Source organism: Montipora foliosa, chromosome 12 (genome assembly GCF_036669935.1).
Source record: "Montipora foliosa isolate CH-2021 chromosome 12, ASM3666993v2, whole genome shotgun sequence".
Lineage (NCBI taxonomy): Eukaryota > Metazoa > Cnidaria > Anthozoa > Scleractinia > Acroporidae > Montipora > Montipora foliosa.
The window spans coordinates 3,856,892-3,878,300 of NC_090880.1; the positions used below are offsets into that span (position 1 = coordinate 3,856,892).

General features: G+C 43.4%; 2 protein-coding genes across 4 annotated transcripts in view; one reads left to right on the forward strand and one right to left on the reverse strand.

The window, feature by feature from the left end:
• The window catches only part of LOC137979750 (exportin-5-like), a 43,177-nt gene extending 39,774 nt beyond the window's left edge, over nucleotides 1-3,403 (reverse strand). The window contains exons 1-2 of the mRNA XM_068827091.1: nucleotides 3,224-3,403; nucleotides 1,006-1,127 (exon numbers count right to left, since the gene is read on the reverse strand). Of these exons, the coding sequence (XP_068683192.1) occupies nucleotides 1,006-1,127; nucleotides 3,224-3,403 (302 nt within the window). The remainder of the gene's footprint in view (nucleotides 1-1,005; nucleotides 1,128-3,223) is intronic.
• LOC137979751 (serine/threonine-protein kinase Nek9-like) overlaps nucleotides 3,395-21,409 on the forward strand; it is a 55,686-nt gene continuing 37,671 nt past the window's right edge. For 2 of the 3 annotated variants that reach the window (XM_068827094.1, XM_068827093.1), the window contains exons 1-3: nucleotides 3,611-3,749; nucleotides 6,184-6,361; nucleotides 13,144-13,196. In XM_068827094.1, the coding sequence (XP_068683195.1) occupies nucleotides 3,639-3,749; nucleotides 6,184-6,361; nucleotides 13,144-13,196 (342 nt within the window). In that variant the 5' untranslated portion in view covers nucleotides 3,611-3,638. Of the gene's footprint in view, nucleotides 3,473-3,566; nucleotides 3,750-6,183; nucleotides 6,362-13,143; nucleotides 13,197-21,409 lie in introns of those variants that run through there. The other variant, XM_068827092.1, reaches the window with a different exon arrangement.

The following is a 21,409-nucleotide window of genomic DNA, read 5'->3' on the forward strand; positions in this document are numbered from 1 at the left end:
ATCTACCCTAAATGTGTATAGCCTGTACACATTGACTCCTTAAGCACCCCAGGACATCGCCAGTTAACAAGTAAAATCGCCTGGAGCCTCACTCCCAGGAGTCAATGGGTAAAGAAGTGTAACAATATGCAGCTGCCAAATTTAAGGCAACACCTCCTCCGCTGTATGTGGCACCTCAGTCATCAACATCTACCGTAAACACCCTCACATAAGCCGCACTTTTTTCCCAAAAATCGTCGCTAGAAATCAGGGGTGTGGCTTATCTGAAAAAGGCTGCTTCTGATGTCCAGTTTTCCATCTTCATGTCTGATCTAATGCCTGGTTACGAAGCTACAAATGTTCCGCTTATGTTCTTGTTGTAATGCAAAAATATATGGAAAAACTGCATTGAATGAAAAAATTCCTGTCAACAAATAGGAGAAAAAGATCGATCATGTGTCTCAGTTGGTAGAAACGTCGTTCATTATATTATAAAGTGTTAAAATTGTGGCTAAGACTTTGAAGTATTTTCCGTTTCAATGTTAATAGTGAGTTTACATTCAATGAACATTGGATAAAGAAGACTTCTACAGACTATACTTTGGATTTCTTTTGGTTTCTTTCAGAAAACTTTTTTCCAAAATTTGAGCTGTTAAATTTCAGGGTGTGGCTTATCTGCAGGTGTTTACAGTACTTGTTTTGTCTTATTCTTAGGATGCTCAAAACTATTTAGTCATTCCAATATATTAACAATGGTTTGTTGACTCTCACAAACTCCATAATATTATGGTAAGTATTTAATTAAGCTGGACGACAAATAAACACATTAGGCAAAGATGTTATTCACACCACCTATTGTTGTTCATGGGCCAATGCAAACCTTATTGGTGACAAAAACCAAAGACTCTTTTTTCCTGTACTTAGCACACTTGAACAACAAAAGGAAGCTATGTTTGCAAACAGATGATTATCTTCCCCATAAAGATTGAAAGGGATATATATTCAAAGATTGTAGACACTACTAACTTAACAGTATGTTCCAAAAGCTGTAATCCTGTATGGCGAACCACTGCTGTATTATTTCGGTCATACAACTCAAGAGCAACAGGAACACATAAAGGGGAATCGGCCTTGAACGCTTCAATCAACTATAACAAAGATAAAATTGTAATTATCATTATAGAACTCATTCATGGTGGGAAAACAAAAGAAATGTTTTATTAATCAATTTACATTATCTGTGTATCTGATACAAATTTCTTTTCATTCACGTTCTTTTAATTTTCCCTATTAAAATGTTTTGAATCACCAGAAATACCTAGCATATGTGTATCACATTAATTTTACAAACTCTCAGCTTTGCCTCAAGATTGTAAATGTGACACAGACCTGCCACTCATATCGCATATATTACTTATTTAATGTATGTTTGATTGCGTGTGCAATAAGGAACAACATATAAATGGATATTCTGTACTTTTTTGATGTTTTCTGTGATTTATTTTATTCTTATTTTTATAAATTGGCTTTTATATAAATATTTAATTTTAAAGCTAAATTTTTATATTTCTGTTGATTCCTTACTATTTAGGAGATCCTTAACAATTAGGGTTAACCTCTGGGTTTCCTTTTTCTAAACTTATATTGCTTTTTGTTACAGTATTTGTAATGTTTAGAAATAAAGTTTTGTATTGCATTGTATTGAAATCAACATAAAATGAAGACCACAGACTAGTGGTAAATTATAATAAAAATTCTATATAATGCATGCTCTCATTGGTTTAAACAGCATGCTTTATGAGAGTACAAAGCATGGAACAAACAAAAGCTCACGCCATGATCCGCAGAAATGGCAGATGAATAATTATTTCCGAATTTTTCCTTGGGTATTATTGAACAGTTTGTTTTCCAATTGTCATGTTGGAAATGTGCAGGTTTTCATGGGCAACAATTCGGCCGGATTTCACTGAATTTAATTATTTAGATCCTCTTTTTTGCTGTTTTTTATGGACTGAGACCGAACATTGAGGCACTTGTTTTTCCATAAATTTGAATTTTGTGTGACTTCTGTCAAGCCACTTTCCAGGTGATTGATGTTTTGACAAGCATTTGTTTCATTAACCAATCAAATAATTTTAAACATTCTTACAAGCACTCTGATTGGTTCAAATTAGTGTGCTTTATCAGAGTATAAAGCACTGTGCTGACGACACCTCAGTTCGCCACAAGCAGCGCACGCTTTGAAAATAAAGTAGAATTTTTGAAAAAAATTACTTGTTCTTTATCATAAAACAATTAAAGAAGCCTTGACTGTGCTCTAGTGTTCTGTTGTAAAGCACTTAGGATACGCTCTTTGTGGAATGTTTTTTAAGCCGTTCAAAAAAAAGCAGCATGTGTTTTATCGGGTCTGAAAAACACTCGGCGCCTCGTGTTTTTAAACCCCGATAAAACACTGCTGCTCGTTTCTTAAACATTACATAGTTGATAAACCCTTCTCTATGTGCCCCAGCACTAAAACACCTGACACTTATTTTATTAACTAGTTATAGCTGTCGCTAAAGTGCCAACGAGCCAAGCTTGCGTGATCTGGCGGCTGCAAACATCACACGGCGTACTCGTGCGGCACTCTCATTGGTTATCGCTACGGTCAACATTTCATCGCTTTGGTCTACATTACAGCTTTTGGTCTACATTACAATTAAATTTGAAGCGCTTCTGAGATTTCGTCCGCCTAAAAATCTTCTCGCGGCTCTATAAGCTGCCGCCTCGCCAGGCCTTCTGTCTTCAGAGGGCCTGACTCGTTGGCAATAAACTGATTTTCCGGCCCTTGATTGAGTGATATTATTTCCGTTACACTCAGAAATGTGCCATAGGGGACAGAATTAACTGGTCAACCTCTATTTAGCCATCACTACAGGTTGTAGCATATTTCTCAAAAAATACAGTGTATCTCCTGTAACTTTTTAAGCCAATCACTGGCTTCGGACTAAATATAAGCTTAACTCTTCCATTTATACACAGCGAACGAACCTTTAATTTAATTTACCCGGCAGCCAGGCAAGGTCTTATATAGACCAAATATCCGGCAGTCAAAAATTTTTGAACACAGAGTTCAAAGGATGTTTCAAACTTCTCGAGACTAAAAAATATTTGTTTCAAATGTAGAGCATGCATGCAGACCTTAAAACTCTCAAGCATTTGGCTCAACGAACAAACGTTGAGCAAAAAGCTGCGTCACTCTTACCTCATAAGCTTCAGCTCGCTGCTGCTGAGCAGTGGATGGGTTTAAAGTCGTTTCGATTGCCTGAATTAACCTCGAAGAAACCAACTTTACGTCCGATCTGGAGTCCATCTTTGAAACTTGACATCTCTGTACTTCATGTTCTGGTAATGTTGTGTCTCCCAGGGAGTGTTTCTGCAGCATTGAGACAGCTGGCTGCTTACAAACAATTATTTAACAGTTTTAGAGACTTTCGCGATATCTTGGGACTAGGTCGGTCCTCTTGGTTCGCTACGATATTTTCTGGCAGTTCTTTGATTCACTCAAGATGCGCCGAGTTTGATTTTTTTTCTCAAAACACGTACAGGAGCGCGAAGACGCGCGCGAAACTATGACAGCGCTGTGGGTGTAAAGTGGCTGAAATCCTGCACTCTGGACAATGGCGGAAGATTCTCTCATTGAACCAAGAGCATCAGAGGAGCCCTATACAAGAATCAAAACTTTAGGAAGGGGAGCTTTTGGCGAAGCAGTATTGTATCGCAAAACGGAGGTTAGCCTTCATTCATTCTTGCGCAGATGTAAGCATCAATTAAAGAAAATGCAAGATGCATGTCAGAGCTGAAGTCCTCCCACTATATATGTAGCCTTACATTTTCTTGTTGATTGATGAACGCTTTATCAGCTGAGCAAAACTGCGAGAAAGCCCTTTTACTGATTTAGAAGACATTGAAAAGTATGTTTTTTTCCTGCCTGTTATCAACTATCCATCCCTGTTGAGAATGATTTGAAGGAACTCCGCAATAGTTTTATTTTTTGGCAGGAAGGGATGACTCCTTTCTAAAATAACCATCGTTTTTACTGATTGATCTCTCACAATATCGAAATATAGCAAGCTGAAATATCAAACTGTTACTTGACCCCCTGCCGATTATAATTACTGTCCTTCATCAATTGAAATGCCAAATCGTTTCATGATTATTGTTTACACTGTGGCAAATAATCATAATTACTACGTAGAAAATTCGCTTATTTAACAAAAAAAAAATCATTCGAAAGCAATACGAAGGCATGACCGTGGAGTGCCAACAGTTTTCGATCCTTAATACACAGCTTGATTTCAGACTTTTTGGGGACACTTAAAAGGGCTAAAAGCTTCTATAAAACACTTTCTTAAATTTAATTCACTTCCTCTATCGGAAATTCAATTTTTAGCTTCAATGTAATTCTTCCGTTTTTGTATTGAAGCAGAAAAGTCGGAAATTTTCGATATATGGAAAAATTATTTTGTTCATGACATGAGACATGGAGATATTATAAACTACTTAAGAGTTAAGTGGATTTTAGGATGTCAGTGTGTACGTGTACTTGAGAGCTTATGATAAATCCGTCTGAGTATTTCATAGTAGAAATCAGGCTTGCATCAGAACATTAAACTTGACTGCTATAAGAAGTAATGTTTTGAATACGAACCACCAGAGTGCTGAGATTGTAAATGTCATACAACACCAATGACAAATATTTTGAACTTTTAATACTTATTCATTGTCAGAAATGTTCATGTTGACTGGTTATTTTTGTAATGAATACAAGAGTTTTCAACACAAAAGGCAAGTAAAAACCTCATTTGAATAAAGGGAATTCTGTGTCAGATTATTTAAGCCATACAAACATAATTGACTTTGATTACCAATACTTAACAATAATTTTAATTTCTTTTTGTTTTTACCTCATGAATTATTTATGATCCAAATAATAACCCCTTCTGTACAGTATCTCAATCAGACTCATCACATTACTTCTATCCTGCTTATCTTCCTAAAAAGATTATTTGGTTTTCAATGAGATTTTACTGCCCCATCAGTAAAATACGGTTAATGGAACATGACCGTACTAAAATGGGCTATTCATGTCGTGTTAGTTATCTTCGTGTTCTTTGTAGTCGGTCGTTCAAGGTCGGACAAGCTCGTAGTGCTGGGGAGATAAGTGAGGTTGTTCTATATCACGCAATCCGGAAGTCGCATAGGCTAACCAGTCGCAAGGCAGTGTTCCCCTCAAAAAACGCCAATACGTCTGTTGTCTCGTTCTATTGTGCCTTACATTATGCGTTAGAAGCTAACTATATTGATACCAAGGAACAGTGACATTAAAGCATATTTGTTTAACTTTCAAGGGCAAAAATTATGTCAACCAATTGTGCTTTGAATCCTAGCATTTTATCCAGGTTATCACAGAAATTATGCTCCATTGGAAGTTCAGACATTGCACTTCTGAGATTTCCTTTACCATCAGAAGTGTTTATTTGAATCTGGAACCACATTGAAAGACTGAGACTTGAAAATTTTACTCTGTCTCTTAAATGCCAGATGATTTTACGCATCAATTGAGGCCAATTTAGGGGTTAATGGGTTGAGTAAGATAATGTGGTTTTGCTCTGCAGTATCCTTAATATTGATATTCCCAAAGAAACAAATAATTATTTTTAAGATTTGTTTACTTACTTTTAAATCTTTTTATTATATACTATCCTTGGTCCTGAGTACCTTTGCAAAATAGGAATTTGCTCTCATCCAATGATGTCACGTGCATTGCAATCTTAAAACTTATGGTCTCTGAGCCTTTTCCGTCCATGCGCCTAGACTGGAACCAGCTTCCAAAGGACATTAGACTGGGTTCCAACATCCCCATTTCAGTCTAAGCTGAAAACTTACCCTTTTAAATTAATTGTTTTATTTCTTAGTAGGTAATTTTTTAGTAGGTAGTTTTTACTAGACTGAAAAGCACCTAGCACAGAAATGAATAGACGCTATAAAAAAATTATAAATTTATTATTAATAATATTATTATTATGTTCAATTCATTACAAGTTTTGACAACGTACCGGGATGATAAGGTCTGGCTCTAGATAGAATACCACTTATTGAATACATGCACCCTCAGCAAAAACCTGAAATGATTTTTTTCTTACCATATGTGTACGAAATTAGGACAACGTGCTTGTGGTAGTAAAGGAAGTAAACCTGAGCCGTGCAAGTGAGAAGGAAAGATCTGATGCAGGGAAGGAAGTGGACATCCTGTCCTTGTTGAATCATACTAATATAGTGACTTACTACAATCACTACATAGATGGGACGTCATTGCTCATTGAAATGGAATACTGTAATGGTAAGTGATTAGCAGTGTATTATTGATGTATTGATCAGAGTACTAGATGGAACCAGGGAAATACATGTAGGTATCTGTGTTATGTTACTGCTTGTTCTTCCTCCAGAAGGAATGTCAAGCGTATTTAAAAATCAATCCAAACCAATAAATTTCAGGAATCAGTTGTGTCCCATCAATAATTATTAAGGACGGTTCCTACTATTTTTATTGTGCATACGTTCTGCCCATCTCAAGATTCTCGCATTTCCTATCGGTGATGCATACTAATACAGGGATATTTTTGCACGGTTTCAAATTATGCCAAGAAAGTAGATCTTAGTACTCTGTAAGTACTATTGATATCCAAAAAGAAAATTGGGGGTAACCATGCATTTTTCAGAGATAATTAAGCTTCAATTTGAGACTAAGAATGCCATACATGGCTTTGTATTTAAAGCTTTTTACTAATATTGTTCATTAATTATCTTTGAAAAAGGCGTGGTTACCCCCAATTTTCCTTTTTGGTTTCAATAACACTTGTTAAGATCTACATTTCCTGCATAATCATAAACCATGGCAAAAATACCTTGCATTAGTAGGAACCGTCCTTAAAAGGAGAGTTCAAAACACTGACCCCCAGTCCATGGACTACCCCGATGGACAACCCAAGTGGACTATCCTAAAATAGACTAATGATATTTTAGAATAAAATAGATGTTAATGCTGGTAAGCAAATACTGGGCAGCGCCTGGGAGGAGAGCGTGACTTCCCATCATGTGACTACCTTATTTGGCTATTTCATTCATCCCGCCATGTGAGCCTTCTCAGTTTGACATTTCCAAAGCTCAACTAGTTCTGTTTTTTCCGTTGAGCAATTTAATCTTTGCTGGGGAATTTGCTGACCTCACAAACGCGGTTTTTTTACGCCCCTTGCTATCTAAAACCTTTTATTTATTACTGGAACTCGGGAACAATTTATTGAACGGCTTCACACCGTTGTTCCTTCCGCACCATCTTGTAGCTCGCGTACACCAAGCGTCCATCTGACCTGCAGAGAAACGTTCACGCTCCACCGTGAAGCCCCTTTACTTCAAGTGCCTCTGCTGAGGAAGTTTCATCCTATATAGACCCACCAATTGTCACCATCCCTGACGATGCGCTGCTTGAAACAGCGGTCAAAACGGTCAAATTTTATTCCAAGATGGCGTCCAAGCAAGAAGAGCTTCACACACAGACACGTCCCCAACCACGTTAGCCACTCTTATTTCCATCATCGTGGACGAAAATCGAGGAATCTACCGCCAAATCAGTTCCTGCTCCAACCTCAATAGCCTCCGCCTCAATCTGTGCAACCTCGACAAACTCCCGCCATTTGCTACTTACCGACGACTTCGACTTCATCGTCAGCCTTCTCAACCATCCCAGTACCAGCAACAACATTCCTTCCCCATTTTTCAAGGACAGTCGCGGTTATCAGCACATGTTCCAACCAAAGTTAAACGCGCAACATTAAAGGGTGAGTATGTTGAGTTTGTCGCGGTGCTGCCAGAAAACTCGCGCCTTTCAGATAACGACCTTCCCGGGCTTTCCATTTCCTTTATCGGTAAACCACAAAGAGTTCCCCCCTCCTCTCGGAAAAAGTAAGCCCAGCTCGATTCTTGTCGGCATTTTCGGTATGGTTTTCTCAGGGGTGGATCCAGGATTTTTCGTGAGTGATTTGCACCAACTAAACTAGGGGGGTTTTGGGGGCATGCTCCCCCAAGAAAATTTGAAACTTGGTGCTCTCCGAATGCCTTTTTTCCGCACCATCATAACATTGGCCTCGACAGTCATCCATAGATAATCCTAAATCAGCTATATTAAATCTTTGAAAGCTACTCCTGTCGTTCCATCCTCACAAAGGTAGAATCCCACAAACCCTTCTCTGACTGTTTTGGTTTAATCAAGAAATCTGATCACCACTGAAAGATTTTCTTTGTTTGATACGTCAGCTGCTTCGTCAGACATAATAGAAAAATAATTGCTCCCCCTGATTTCCTGCGACAAATTATTCACTATGATAGCACCCACAGTTGTAATCATCTTGTTTTGACAGGTTTAAGAAATATGTCGCATTCCTGGGTGCAGTTTTCAAGTGACGTTGCAGTGTTGATCGCCGCTGTCAATTCGAAATTCTAATAGTGCCTGAAAGTTTCCAGAAAGACTGGCATTTTGCGGATCATCATCTCGTGGACCTCTGAGGGCTATGTTGTTTCTTTCGCAAAAAATTATTGTCTTGAACAGCGATTTCAGAATTTCGCGATTTGTTTTGATTTGTTGTTGAAGTAAGCTGTTTATCTGTCGATCAATTGGGAGCGATTTTCTTGTCATATTTCTCAAAAAAATTAAAACAAGAAGGATAGTTGACTTCGTGAACTGCAATAAAGGGCTAAAAAATAAGGTTTGGAAGAAATTTGAGTGATTTCTGCAAGTCACTTGAACTACTCTGGATCCACCCCTGGTTCTGCACTTCTCACTTCTTTTCCCCAAAGGGTGGTAGAGATGTTCCCCTATCAAGCGACCATTCGATTACCCAAAGGAAGTTGCGGGCTTGGCATGGCCTTCCTATGATGTTGACTTTCGTAGGAAAACAGCCACAAACCTCCCCCTCTAAAACAGACATCTAACCCAGGGTCCAAATTAACTTGTACATTTTGACCTGTTTTATGGATACCAGAAAGCAACGACCGCATGGTCTTGTGTATGTGTCAAGCATTATCTTTTCACTTTCAAAAGCGCACATTTTGGAGAGAAAAGGTATCCGACCTTGAATGTACATTTAATAATGAAATCTATCTGCCCCCTAGTTTGTCGAAAATTTCAGCTACAGAAACACTAGTCACACCCTGTCGAACACAATCCGCCATAGTGGTACATTCCTCACACCAGTCCTTGAATCTCTTTACTGAGTCGTTTTTCCCCCTGCAATACATATTTTATGAGAAACAATGGCTTGTGAGGTTATGGAGGTTGTTAACGGAAAAACTCCTTCATTTCTATTTCAAAACAGTCTCAGGATAAAAAGTAAGACACCTCTTGGCAAACAGATCTGACCTTAACAATGGTGACCAGTTGTGAAATTCTGGTCGCCAGTACTCAATTTTTTAGTCGCATTAGCAACCAGGAAGGCGCAATTTCAGACCCCGTAACCTGCCTCCAGAATAATCCCCATTCACCCCTGAGGGAGCTCCAGGGAATGGCCCGGAAAAACCACTACTACCTCTACACAGCCAGTCCCGTTGGCCTACGGAGTGCCCCTTCATTTTTAATCAGCTTTCCATATCCCCCCTCCCTGTTCGACCTGCTCACAAGTTCACCCTGATCCCTTTTGTTACTCATCTGTGCAATACAGGCTCCTACGGCACTATTATGTTTATCTGGCAGCACTTGACAACCTTCACATTGAGTCTGGCTGTCTCCTGGACATTCTGGCTATGCCAGTCCTTCACAAAAGTTTGAGGGGGATCAAGCTCTCCCATGGGAATGTAAGAAGGCTTGCCACCTGATCACCTCATCAGTTCTCCATAGCATCTAAGTATACTAAGTTACAACCTTTTAAGTCTACCAACTGTTGACTCCTTTATGTTATGGGCTGCATTTACCCTTTCATTTTTTGGCTTCTTAAGAAGCAGCGAATTTACCTGCAATGGCAATTTCGACCCTCAGTCCCACCTTGCTAGAACAGACATTTCTTTCCATCCCAACATCCTTCACCCTACTTCATTTGACACTGCAATTTAAAAGTCCAAAACTGACCCTTTCTGGGAGACAGCCAGGCTCAGTTTTGCAAGGTCAAACTCAGACCTTTATGCATCGTCTGCCCTGCAAGATTATATGCTCAAAACTGCAACTCAAGACCCTGGCCAGCTACTCTTCAGCTTCTCCTGTGGACCATATCTCACCCAGACTTCACACACCAACAACTTATGGTCTCTCTTAAACCTCTGTGACAATGACAGCTCCTCCTCTGCCTCTCACAGCTTTAGTATTGGTGCTGCTACAACCGGCAGAATCACTGGCATTTTCAACTGGCTCTTCAAATTCTGGGTCGCTGGAATCATAACACATACCAAGCTTACATCAGGCCTCCAAAGGAAACAATATGTCAGGTTCCTCAGTCATTGGCCTCTTGCTCCTCCTGCTAACAACCCCCTGGAATCCTTGAAAGCACTTGAGTATCTCATTGAAACTTGGATTTTTCTAACAATCAGTAATGATCTATGACAGTTCCTTGGATAACTTAATTCATATTTTCCTGTATTGTCCTGAACCTATAGTGTTTTCACCTATGGGTACAGCAATCATGTTGGCATCCCCCTGGAAGCCTGCTGTGTGCGTTTGCTCCCCCCCCCCCCACCCTCATTTCTCCTCGATACGACTGCCTTTCACCCCCTTTTCAGCCACATGCCAGCCATCACATGGGTGAAAGCACTATCCTAAGCTTAATGCCATGTTTCTCCTTTAAAACAAAAAAGGAAAAAGGCCCATTCGGCACTTGAGGGCCTTCTGTGACATTCTCTTTCCTTAGGCTTTCTGCCCTCTCGAGTTCATGTAGTACTATTGGAAATGACTATTTTGACGAAAATGTTTTGCACGAGGGTTTTATCCCCTCCAGCCAAATGTGTTGTGCGAGGGTCCTATCCCCTCCAGCTGAATGTTTTGTGCGAGGGTCCTATCCCCTCCAGTCTAATGTTTTTTGCGAGGGTCCTATCCCCTCCAGTCAAATGTTTAGTGCGAGGGTCCTATCCCCTCCAGTCAAATGTTTAGTGCGAGGGTCCTATCCCCTCCAGTTAATTGTTTTGTGTGAGGGTCCTATCCCCTCCAGTCTCTATGCGATGCCCATTGGCTTTGGTTTTTTATTTTTATTTTTATTTTTATTTTATTTTTTTATTTATTTTTTTTTTTTAATATATTTTTATTTTATTATTTTTTTTTTAATATATATATTTTTTAATATGCTCATGTCGTATTTTCGACCCCTATCTCCACTCGTCGGTTCTCTACTTTCACCTTTGGGGCAGGCAATGTTTGCTTTTGGCTATTGCAACTCCGTGGAGATGGGGTCATTTTCTCTCCCTGTCAAATTGGGAGCAAAACCACTAAATGGGCTTCGCACAGGGCACTCCTCGTTTATCTCGGCGTTTTGGGCGGGGAATTGCTGCCTGCGGCACCCCTTCAGCCCTGTGCTGAAGCCCCGTTAGGGAGGGGGCATATTGTTACTCTGCTGGACTGGGTTAACTTGGCCCCAGGACATTATGCCAGCAACTATGCCCGCCTTGCAATACAGGCATGAGGCACCCCCTCGGCTAGTTGCCGAGGCCCCTCATCCGGTGGTCCATACCGGCGGTGGGTATTATCCGAGCCTTGCCAGTACATTCCCTGCCCATCCTTTACGCCCAAGTTGTGTGTATTGTCTTCTATTGCGCACCAAAGCATTAAATGATATTTTAGAATAAAATAGATGTTAATGCTGGTAAGCAAATACTGGGCAGCGCCTGGGAGGAGAGCGTGACTTCCCATCATGTGACTACCTTATTTGGCTATTTCATTCATCCCGCCATGTGAGCCTTCTCAGTTTGACATTTCCAAAGCTCAACTAGTTCTGTTTTTTCCGTTGAGCAATTTAATCCCTCCCTCCCGCCCTGTTTGCTTTCTGGTTCTCTTGTATTTTATTTTATTTTTTCCTTATGAGCTTCTGTAACCTATTCAATAGTTCTCCTTAATAAAATATGGGCGGGGAATTGCTGCCTGCGGCACCCCTTCAGCCCTGTGCTGAAGCCCCGTTAGGGAGGGGGCATATTGTTACTCTGCTGGACTGGGTTAACTTGGCCCCAGGACATTATGCCAGCAACTATGCCCGCCTTGCAATACAGGCATGAGGCACCCCCTCGGCTAGTTGCCGAGGCCCCTCATCCGGTGGTCCATACCGGCGGTGGGTATTATCCGAGCCTTGCCAGTACATTCCCTGCCCATCCTTTACGCCCAAGTTGTGTGTATTGTCTTCTATTGCGCACCAAAGCATTAAACTCTAGCAAATACTATTTCGAGTGAGTACTATTAAAAGAACTGAATTGGTTACATACAAACATTGCATGTACCTTCATGTAACTAAATTCTGTCAGGAATTCTGTCAGGAATTTCACCGGTTTGACACTTTACTTACATGAAGTACTCGGCCATCACAACAATAGGCCAGTTTCATATTCTAACGGTTGGACTGGATCTAGCATGAAATGGAGGCTAATGCGGGCAAATTAATTTGCATTTGAAAAGATTTGCCCGCATTAGCCTCCATTCCATGCTTGATCCAGTCCAGCCGTGAGAATTCGAAAATGGTCTATATTCTTCAAAGCTAATCTTTTTGAAATGGGTGCTTAGACTATACATACTGTTGACCAACGCCATTTAAAATGGATGTTTAGGCTCAGCACTAATTTTGACGCTGCTCTCAACCAATAATACTCACTTGAAATAGTATTTTCATGGTAGTCCATCAGGGTAGTCCATGGACTAGGGGTCAGTGTATTCAACTCGATCTCCCCAATGAAAATGACATAAGATATAAAAAGCAAATTTACAGCTAGCCGTCCAGAGCTATACGTAACCTCAACACTTACCATATTGCTTAAGAAACATGTAGCAATTTCCCTAGGCTTAACAATTAAGGCACTTTATGTTGGGTGCAGTGCAATCCATTTAATTATGTGCATGTCTGGACATGGGTTTGAAACTGTTTTTATGCTTTGTTTTTTTCTTGCTTGCAGGTGGAACACTCAATGACAAGATTCATGCACAGAAAGAACTATTTGCTGAAGAGGTATTCATAAAACTCTAGGCTTGAAGGTTAATTTAAATCCCGGGGAGGGAAGGGAAGGGGGGAACCCCTTATAAAAAGGGGAGGGATGGTCGTCAGAAATTTTAAATTAACCCCCTTAAGGAGACCAATCTGGGCGTGGCCCAGGCTTTTTTTGACCCCTAAAGTATTAATTAACGCCCACGTCGCCAGTGGAGGGTAGGTGCCCAGGAAGCCTGGGGGCTGCAACCGCAGTCACATCCCCAAGGCGCTAGAACACCCGACTGGCCTGCCCAACCCGCAACCAAGCCACGAGCCCCCCGCGCCAGGCCCCCCTAAGGCACCCGTCACACTTGAGCCAGATAGCTCAGTGGAATAATAATAATAATAATAATAATAATAACACACAAAAAAAAAGAGCACAAAAAAAAAAGAAAGGGGGGGGGAGAGGGAGGGAACGCCGAGAACCACTAAACTCCTAAACCGACTCACAACGCCACGCCAACAAACACGCTGCAAGCACATAGGACAACGCATGCACTACGCAGGAATACCGCTGAACCATGTCAGCCCCAGGGCTCCCCCAACCTAAAGAGTGCTGCAAACGCTACAAAAACGCATAACAACGCTAACAAACGCCTGCAAAACGCTACTGACCGAACTAGCTCCCGGTCGTGAACCATGTAACTATAACAAACGCTACAGAACGCACCAAAACGCTGAACAACACTACCAGACGGCCAAGACACTAACAACCGCCTGCAAAACACTACTGACCAGACTAGCTCCTAGTCATTAACTATGTTAAATTTTATTTAACTATATTTAACGCCCACGTCGCCAGTGGAGGGTAGGTGCCCAGGAAGCCTGGGGGCTGCAACCGCAGTCACATCCCCAAGGCGCTAGAACACCCGACTGGCCTGCCCAACCCGCAACCAAGCCACGAGCCCCCCGCGCCATGCCGAAGGGATCTCCGGGTAAGAAGAACCCGGAGCAAGGGGGCTCGGGGCAACTAGGCCTAAGCCCCCGATAGCCCAAACCTGAGGCACCCACCCCCGCTGGTAACCAGAGAAATCCACTACCTGTTACGCCACCAACTGGGAGGAAACACGGACAATGGAACTAACTGGAGTTCTGATATAGATCTGGTATGCCTCGCTCGACCAACGCCCCAAGGTTTTGATCAGGTGATCCGGAACACCACGTGCCGCTGCAGTGGTCGCCGCCCCAATCCGGAAACTATGGCCGGAGTAGGCGCCGGAGTACCCAGCCCCATGTAGGGTAGACTGCAAAAAGGATGATAGCTGCTGCCGGGTAAGAGGACGACCATCACTAAACAAGAACAGGGGCCCTGGAGCAGACCCACGCAGAGACAAGTACGTGCCCAACGCTGTTATGGGGCACACAGAGCCTGAGCCACGCCCAAGTAGATATCACAACCCGCACGGAAGGGGTCTGTCTTGGAACACTTGATACGGACTTTGAAACAAGAGGGATTCACCAAGGAGTCCGCTTGCAGGTCGCTAACAGTCATGGGTGTGAGGATCAAAGGCCGAGTTGACCGTGAATTCGCCCGCACGCAAAAACCCAAAAAATGCCAAGCAGCACGCAGCTCACAACATCACATGGTCTCTCGTAGACAGGTCCAAAGAGCACTGAATGACCTTCAGATGATCAACAGTGATAGGTAGGCGCCTGGGTGACACTGGACCTTGAACGCGCTTAATACCCCTTAGCAGACGCTGCAAACGAAGACAGTTGACTAGCGGGTCGTGAAGGCCATGGTCAATGTGAAGGGAGCGCACTGCTGATAGATAGACCTTGATGGAGGAATGGTTCAGGTTGTCGGCCAGGAAGGAAGCAAAGCGCATGAGAGTCTCCTCAGTGGCTGGGGGGATGGAGCCATCCTGGTTTGCACGACCATCCTGGCGGCAAAAGTCTGTAAATCGACGTTGGGCGGATCGGTACACTCGTCGGGTGGAAGGTGCAAGACCTTGGGTAAGTAAGAACCGACACTTCTGAGTCAAGGCATCTGAAGCGCTGCCAGAAGGGAAGCAGGAATAGGAGACGGGGTTGGGTCGGCCTGTGGCTCCAGGCGTCTGAACCGCTGAAATTGGAATCGAGAGAGTGCATCAGCAACTGGATTAGCTTTGCCTCGAACAGATGAAGCTGTAAATGAGAAGGAATGATGGATGGCCAGCATAGTCAAATAACGCAGCAACACCATTAGGTTTTTGTCCCGCGAGGTGCCAGACTTAAGTACAGCCACCACAGACTCGTTGTCACAAAAGAACTCGACCCGCCGAGATACCCACTGACAGCCCCACAGATAGGCTGCCACTACAATTGGGAAGAGCTCCTTGTACGCTATAGATGAGGAACTTTGTGCAGCTGACCAGGCACCAGCAAACCAGTGGGATTTAAAAATAGCTCCATAGCCCAAAGAGCCCGCTGCATCCGATGAGACCTGGAAGTCCGGGAGAGGTGCCCATGTGGGCATGCAGAAAAAACTGAGGCCATCCCAAGTTTGGAACAGTTCCCGCCACCAGGTTAAATCCCGCCGAAATTCCTGGTTAAGCCTAATGGGGTGATCATCACGGCAAAAGGCACAAAGCAAGTCGATCATCCGACGAAGGAATGTCCTACCCTGTGGGGCGACCTTGCAGGCGTGATGGAGATGGCCAATCAGGGATTCCAGCTCGCGACGTTTACAAAAACGTTTTGCCGACCACTCATCTAACAGTGAAACAATCCTATCTCTCTTGTCAGTCGGAAGGCGAGCCTGAAGGTTCTCGGAGTCAAGTTCAATCCCAAGGATTGTAAGACGAGTCGCGGGTCCCTCCAACTTATCTGGATTAAGGGGAAGGCCAAGTTTTGAACACAGACGAACGCAGGTTTGAAGGTTGTTGTGGCACACAGGGGACGCCGGTGGGCCCAAAGTGAGGAAATCGTCCAAGTAATGACGGAGAAATGTAACCTCATAATTGTGAACCAGGATCCATTCAACCAGGTCTGCAATGGCGGTGAAAATAAATGGTGCTGAACGCAGCCCAAAAGGGAGCACCAAATCCACAAAATATTGCCCACGCCACTTCATGCCAAGAAGGGGGCGATCGTCTGGGTGGATAGCCACATTCCGATATGCACTGGCCACGTCGAACTTGGCCATTAACGTTCCTCGACCCAGAGACATTATGCCATCGATGAAAGCATCCACTGAAACATACTGAACTGTAAACGGGGGCTTAGGGATGCCGTCATTGACGCTTTGCCCCTCTGGGGATGATAGGTCTAAAATGAGACGCCACTTCCCAGGCTGATTAGTTTTGGGGATCACCCCGAAACGACTTATTTGCAATGACGGAAGCGGGGGCACTGGAAAAGGACCTGCCACCCTGCCAGAAGAGACTTCAGCTTGCAAGTAGGAGTCAATCACTGATGGGTGCTCAGCAGAGCTATGCATGTTTGAAGATGCAGATTTGAGGGACACCAAGGATGGGTCAAAGCCTATCCGAAATCCATCCCGTATGCCAGAAGTCACAAATGCCACAGCTGACTTGTTGGGATGGTGGCATAATTCGGCTTGAAATTGATCCAACTGTAATGGTGTGACCTGAGACACCGGAGATAACGGGGCAAAAGAGACAACTGGAACGCTGGGCTTAACTGGAACAGAAACGGGAACTGAGACTGGAACTGAAATTGGAACAGGACAAAACAACTTTGCCAACTGAGGCAATCCATTCGGCTGGCGAGGCAACGCAATCACATCATTCAAACTATGTACAAACACAACACTGGGCGAACCTCGCCCCTCAGTACTGTCCCCTGCTCCCTCCAGGGGAGGGGGAGCGGGAACGGGAACGAAATCCAGCTGAGCGGGGAAAGGGGCAGTTAGCCATGGTATGCTCTCCCTCGCAATTGCTGCAGTTGTGGCGGAACTTGCACTTCCCAAATAGCCACCGGCATTTCCCTTCATTCCAGGAATGGCAGAATGGTGTGCGTCGGTGGGAGTCTGGGCTGTCTGAGGAAGACTGAGGAAACCCGGAAAGGGAAGACGGCCTTGGTTGCAGTGAGGACGATGCTGGCAAACGCAAATGAAAACTATACAGATCCAAATTCATTTTGGACCAATCCGTAAGGCCCGAGGCAGCGGCATCCCTTCTGAAGGCCAGATCGTATTCAAGCCAAGCCAGACCTGGATATTGGCGGGCTGTTTGAATAATGAGCAGCTTATATCTGGTCAAGTCTAACCAACGCAGGGGGTGAGAGGCACACAGCACCAGCTGGAAAATCGTGAAGGCCTCAGTCCAAGTAAGAATATCCTTGATTTCAACCTGCCTGCGTTTTACGTTGGACACCAGGAGTTTACCCTCCAGGAAGGTCTGTGGTTCCTGATCCCCAGCTCGGAGATTGACTGTAAGTAGATCCGCCAACTCCACGAACTGGCCCTCGATGATCTTCTTGGCCAATTTTGCCGGGACTGGTGCATGACCAGGACCAACAATGAAAGCCTTCTCAGACGTAGGCACTGATCCAGAGTTACCAAAACTTGGCAGGCTGCCAGATACACTGGGACTCGCGAATGGAGAGGTAATGGGGGCCATGAAGCGGGCCGAGCTTGAGTCAGTGATGGCCGACACAGGAGAAAAGGTAGGAATGAAGGCCGGCAAAGTAAACGTACCTGATGACGCCCCAAAAGCCATAGACGAGACATTGACATCACAAGAAACAGCAGTCGATCCAGAGGAGCTAGATGGAGTGACGCCAACAGAAGTGCCAAGGACGGAAGGGGGTAATGGCGAGGGGGCGCTCCCTTGAATTGAAGAGATGATAGTCGGAAGGGTGCTTCCAAGCGCGCGAACAACAGCCTCGGCGATCGAATCGACGGTCAAAGGCGCCACGGGGCCAGAGGGAGCCGTAGAAACCACCATCGGCGCGGGGGACAAGAGAGGTATGTCCTCCGAACGAAGTCCAGCGGACAAGCTATTGTTGGTTGAACGAGGTGGGTTCGGCATGATGTATGATCGAACACCAACCAGCGACGAGCGAGTTAGAGGCGACCACGAAAAAGAAGTGAAAAACGAACCAACAAACACGACAGAGAGCGAGAAAAAACCGCGGGCGATGAAGGACGAAATCCTTTGGCCACGCTAACGGATCGGCGAGCACACTACGGTCCAGGGACGAAAGAGCGACGAGTGAAGGAAAGACAAACCAATAAACACGACAGCCGCCGAAGAAAAAACCCTGGTCGATGACTGACGAAATCCTTAGAATTTATTCCTTTGTTGACCACAACTGGGAACCGCTACACTAAGCCCGCCAAAATAAACGTATCGGAGCACACGATGGTCCGAAGCACGAAAGAGCGATGAGCGAGTAAAGACAAACCAACAGACACAACAGAGGGCGAGGAAACCACGGTCGATGACGGAAGAAAATCCTTGTGTTTTCTCTATTGTTGTTTTTCTTTTGTTGACCACAACTGGGAACCGCTACACTAAGCCCGCCAAACAAACGCCACGCTATCTGAGCGACGAGCCGACTATCGGAACTGGTACAAGAGAAGGTAAGACGAACCACAACACGGCGGTGAAGACGAGATGGAGACGGTCGAAGATCGAAGAACTTCTATTTCAACCTGGACAGCGACCGAGATAGCCAACGAAGCGAGAAGAAGAACGCCGAGAACCACTAAACTCCTAAACCGACTCACAACGCCACGCCAACAAACACGCTGCAAGCACATAGGACAACGCATGCACTACACAGGAATACCGCTGAACCATGTCAGCCCCAGGGCTCCCCCAACCTAAAGAGTGCTGCAAACGCTACAAAAACGCATAACAACGCTAACAAACGCCTGCAAAACGCTACTGACCGGACTAGCTCCCGGTCGTGAACCATGTAACTATAACAAACGCTACAGAACGCACCAAAACGCTGAACAACGCTACCAGACGGCCAAGACACTAACAACCGCCTGCAAAACACTACTGACCAGACTAGCTCCTAGTCGTTAACTATGTTAAATTTTATTTAACTATATTATACACTTTCATATTTCTTTGCACACCCCTAAAGTAGACCTTCGTGCCTAAATATAATGGTGTTTTGCCCAGAACACCCTTAGTGAGACCAAAATCTGATATTTACACCCCTAAGCGAGACGACGAGCATCCCTCCCCTTTTTATATGGGAGTCCCACTATTCAATCTGTAGAAGTTTTCAAAAGTCAATTATTAAAGTCATTCCTTTTTAACCCTTTGACTATCAAACCGGTCTAAACTGGCCAGACTTAGTATTTTACTCTGTCTAACGCCAGACAATTTTACTTGTCAATGGGGAAACCCTGGGAGTCAATGGATTAACCGAACCACAAAACAAAAGCTAAAATTTTACTAGAAGGCTTAGGCCTAGCTAATCGCTGAAACAAGGGCTTTATAGTTAAAGTGCACCTAACCCCAAAATATTTTTTTCGCCAAAATGAATGTTTGCACCTGTTTGAAACGCATTGCGGCCATCTTTTCATTTTTCTAAAAAATCCAGTCATTTTATAGGCTTCGAAAGTTGCGAAAAACCAAGCGTCTTTCGTTCACGACCGAGTCAGAAGGGGAGTGGGTCTATTCCTGATTTGAAGTCACAATCTACTTTGCATGCATTTTTACAAAGAGTTAATGCAATGTAAATCAGTTTGTGACGTCAAATCAGGAATAGACCCACTCCTCTTCAGACTCGGTCGTTAACAAAAGATGCATTGATTTTCGCAACTTTCGAAGCCTATAAAATGGCAGGATTTGTTAGAAAAAGGAAAAAATGGCCACAATGCGTTTGGAACAGATGCAAAGATTCATTTTAGCGAAAAAATTATTTTGGGGTTAGGTGCACTTTAAGGACGGTGCCTACTAATTCAAAGGTATTTTTGCCTCGGTTTATGATCATGCAGGACATGTAAATCTTAACAAGTGTTATTGAAATCAAAGAAGAAAATTGGGGGTAGCCTTGCATTTTTCAAAGATAATTCATGAACAATATTCAATTTTGTAAAAAGCTTTAAAATACAAAGCCATGTATGGCGTTCTTCCTCAAAATGAAGCTTAACCCTTTCACCCCCGTGGGGTTCTCCATTGACGAGTAAAATCGTCTGGCGTTAGACGTAAAATCTATAAGTGGCACTCTTGGGAGTGAAAGGGTTACCGTAAACGTCCATGTATAAGCCGCATCCGTAGATAAGCCGCACCCCGAATTTAGAAGCACATATTTTGGAAAAAAATGTAATACAATAAAGTTTGAAGTTCCAGTAACATTCTATGGCTATAAACCATCAAGGACAAACAATCAAGGTTTCCCCATAAAGTGGAAATACGAACGAGTGCTTAGGAGCCAAGCTTTAAACATGGGGAGGAGTCTGGGCAGGGCCTGGGTATCATGACCCCGTCTATAAAGATGTTTGGAAACCCGCAATAGGCAAAAAACATTCATTCATTCTTGATAATGCAGTCGACAAATTTGCCGAGAAGGTGGTCAAGGACAACGAAACAGTTGGCCATTTACCTCGCGGGTACTCGCGAATTTTGTGGTATTTTATCGCACGTGACGGAAAGATATGTGTGGAAGTGACTGGCCGAAGACGTCACTGCAAACAGCTGTGCGGAAGAATGGAGATTCCTTAATGTAGGACCATGTAGGTTGGTGTTTACTTGTTCGAGTAAAGCGAAAATTAATCGCTTGAAAGAACTCTTGGAAAGCAAGATTCGCTGATAAACACTCGAAGACACAAACGGCTCCTTAGGAGCCACCACTCATTAAAAAGCCGATGAACAACAGCAACATGCTCTCAGTTTCTTTTACGTTTCGTTACTGAGGTCTTAAGAAGTTGTAATATTAATTAGGTTTTTTAAAACTCCAAACACAGATGTATCCATGGATAAACCGCACCCTTGATTTATGGCTTCAATTTTGTGAAAAAAAGTGCAGCTTACACATGGACGTTTACAGTAATTATCTCTGAAAAATGCATGGTTACCCCCAATTTTCTTTTTGGATACAAATAGTACTTACCAAGATCTACTTTCTCTGCATAATTTTAAACGGCGCAAAAATATCCTTGTATTAGTATGCATCACCGATAGGAAATCCGAGTATCTCGAGATGCGCAGAACGTATGCGCAATAACAATAGTAGGCACTGTCCTTAAATGTATGAATGCTATACATGTACTGCCATTTACATGT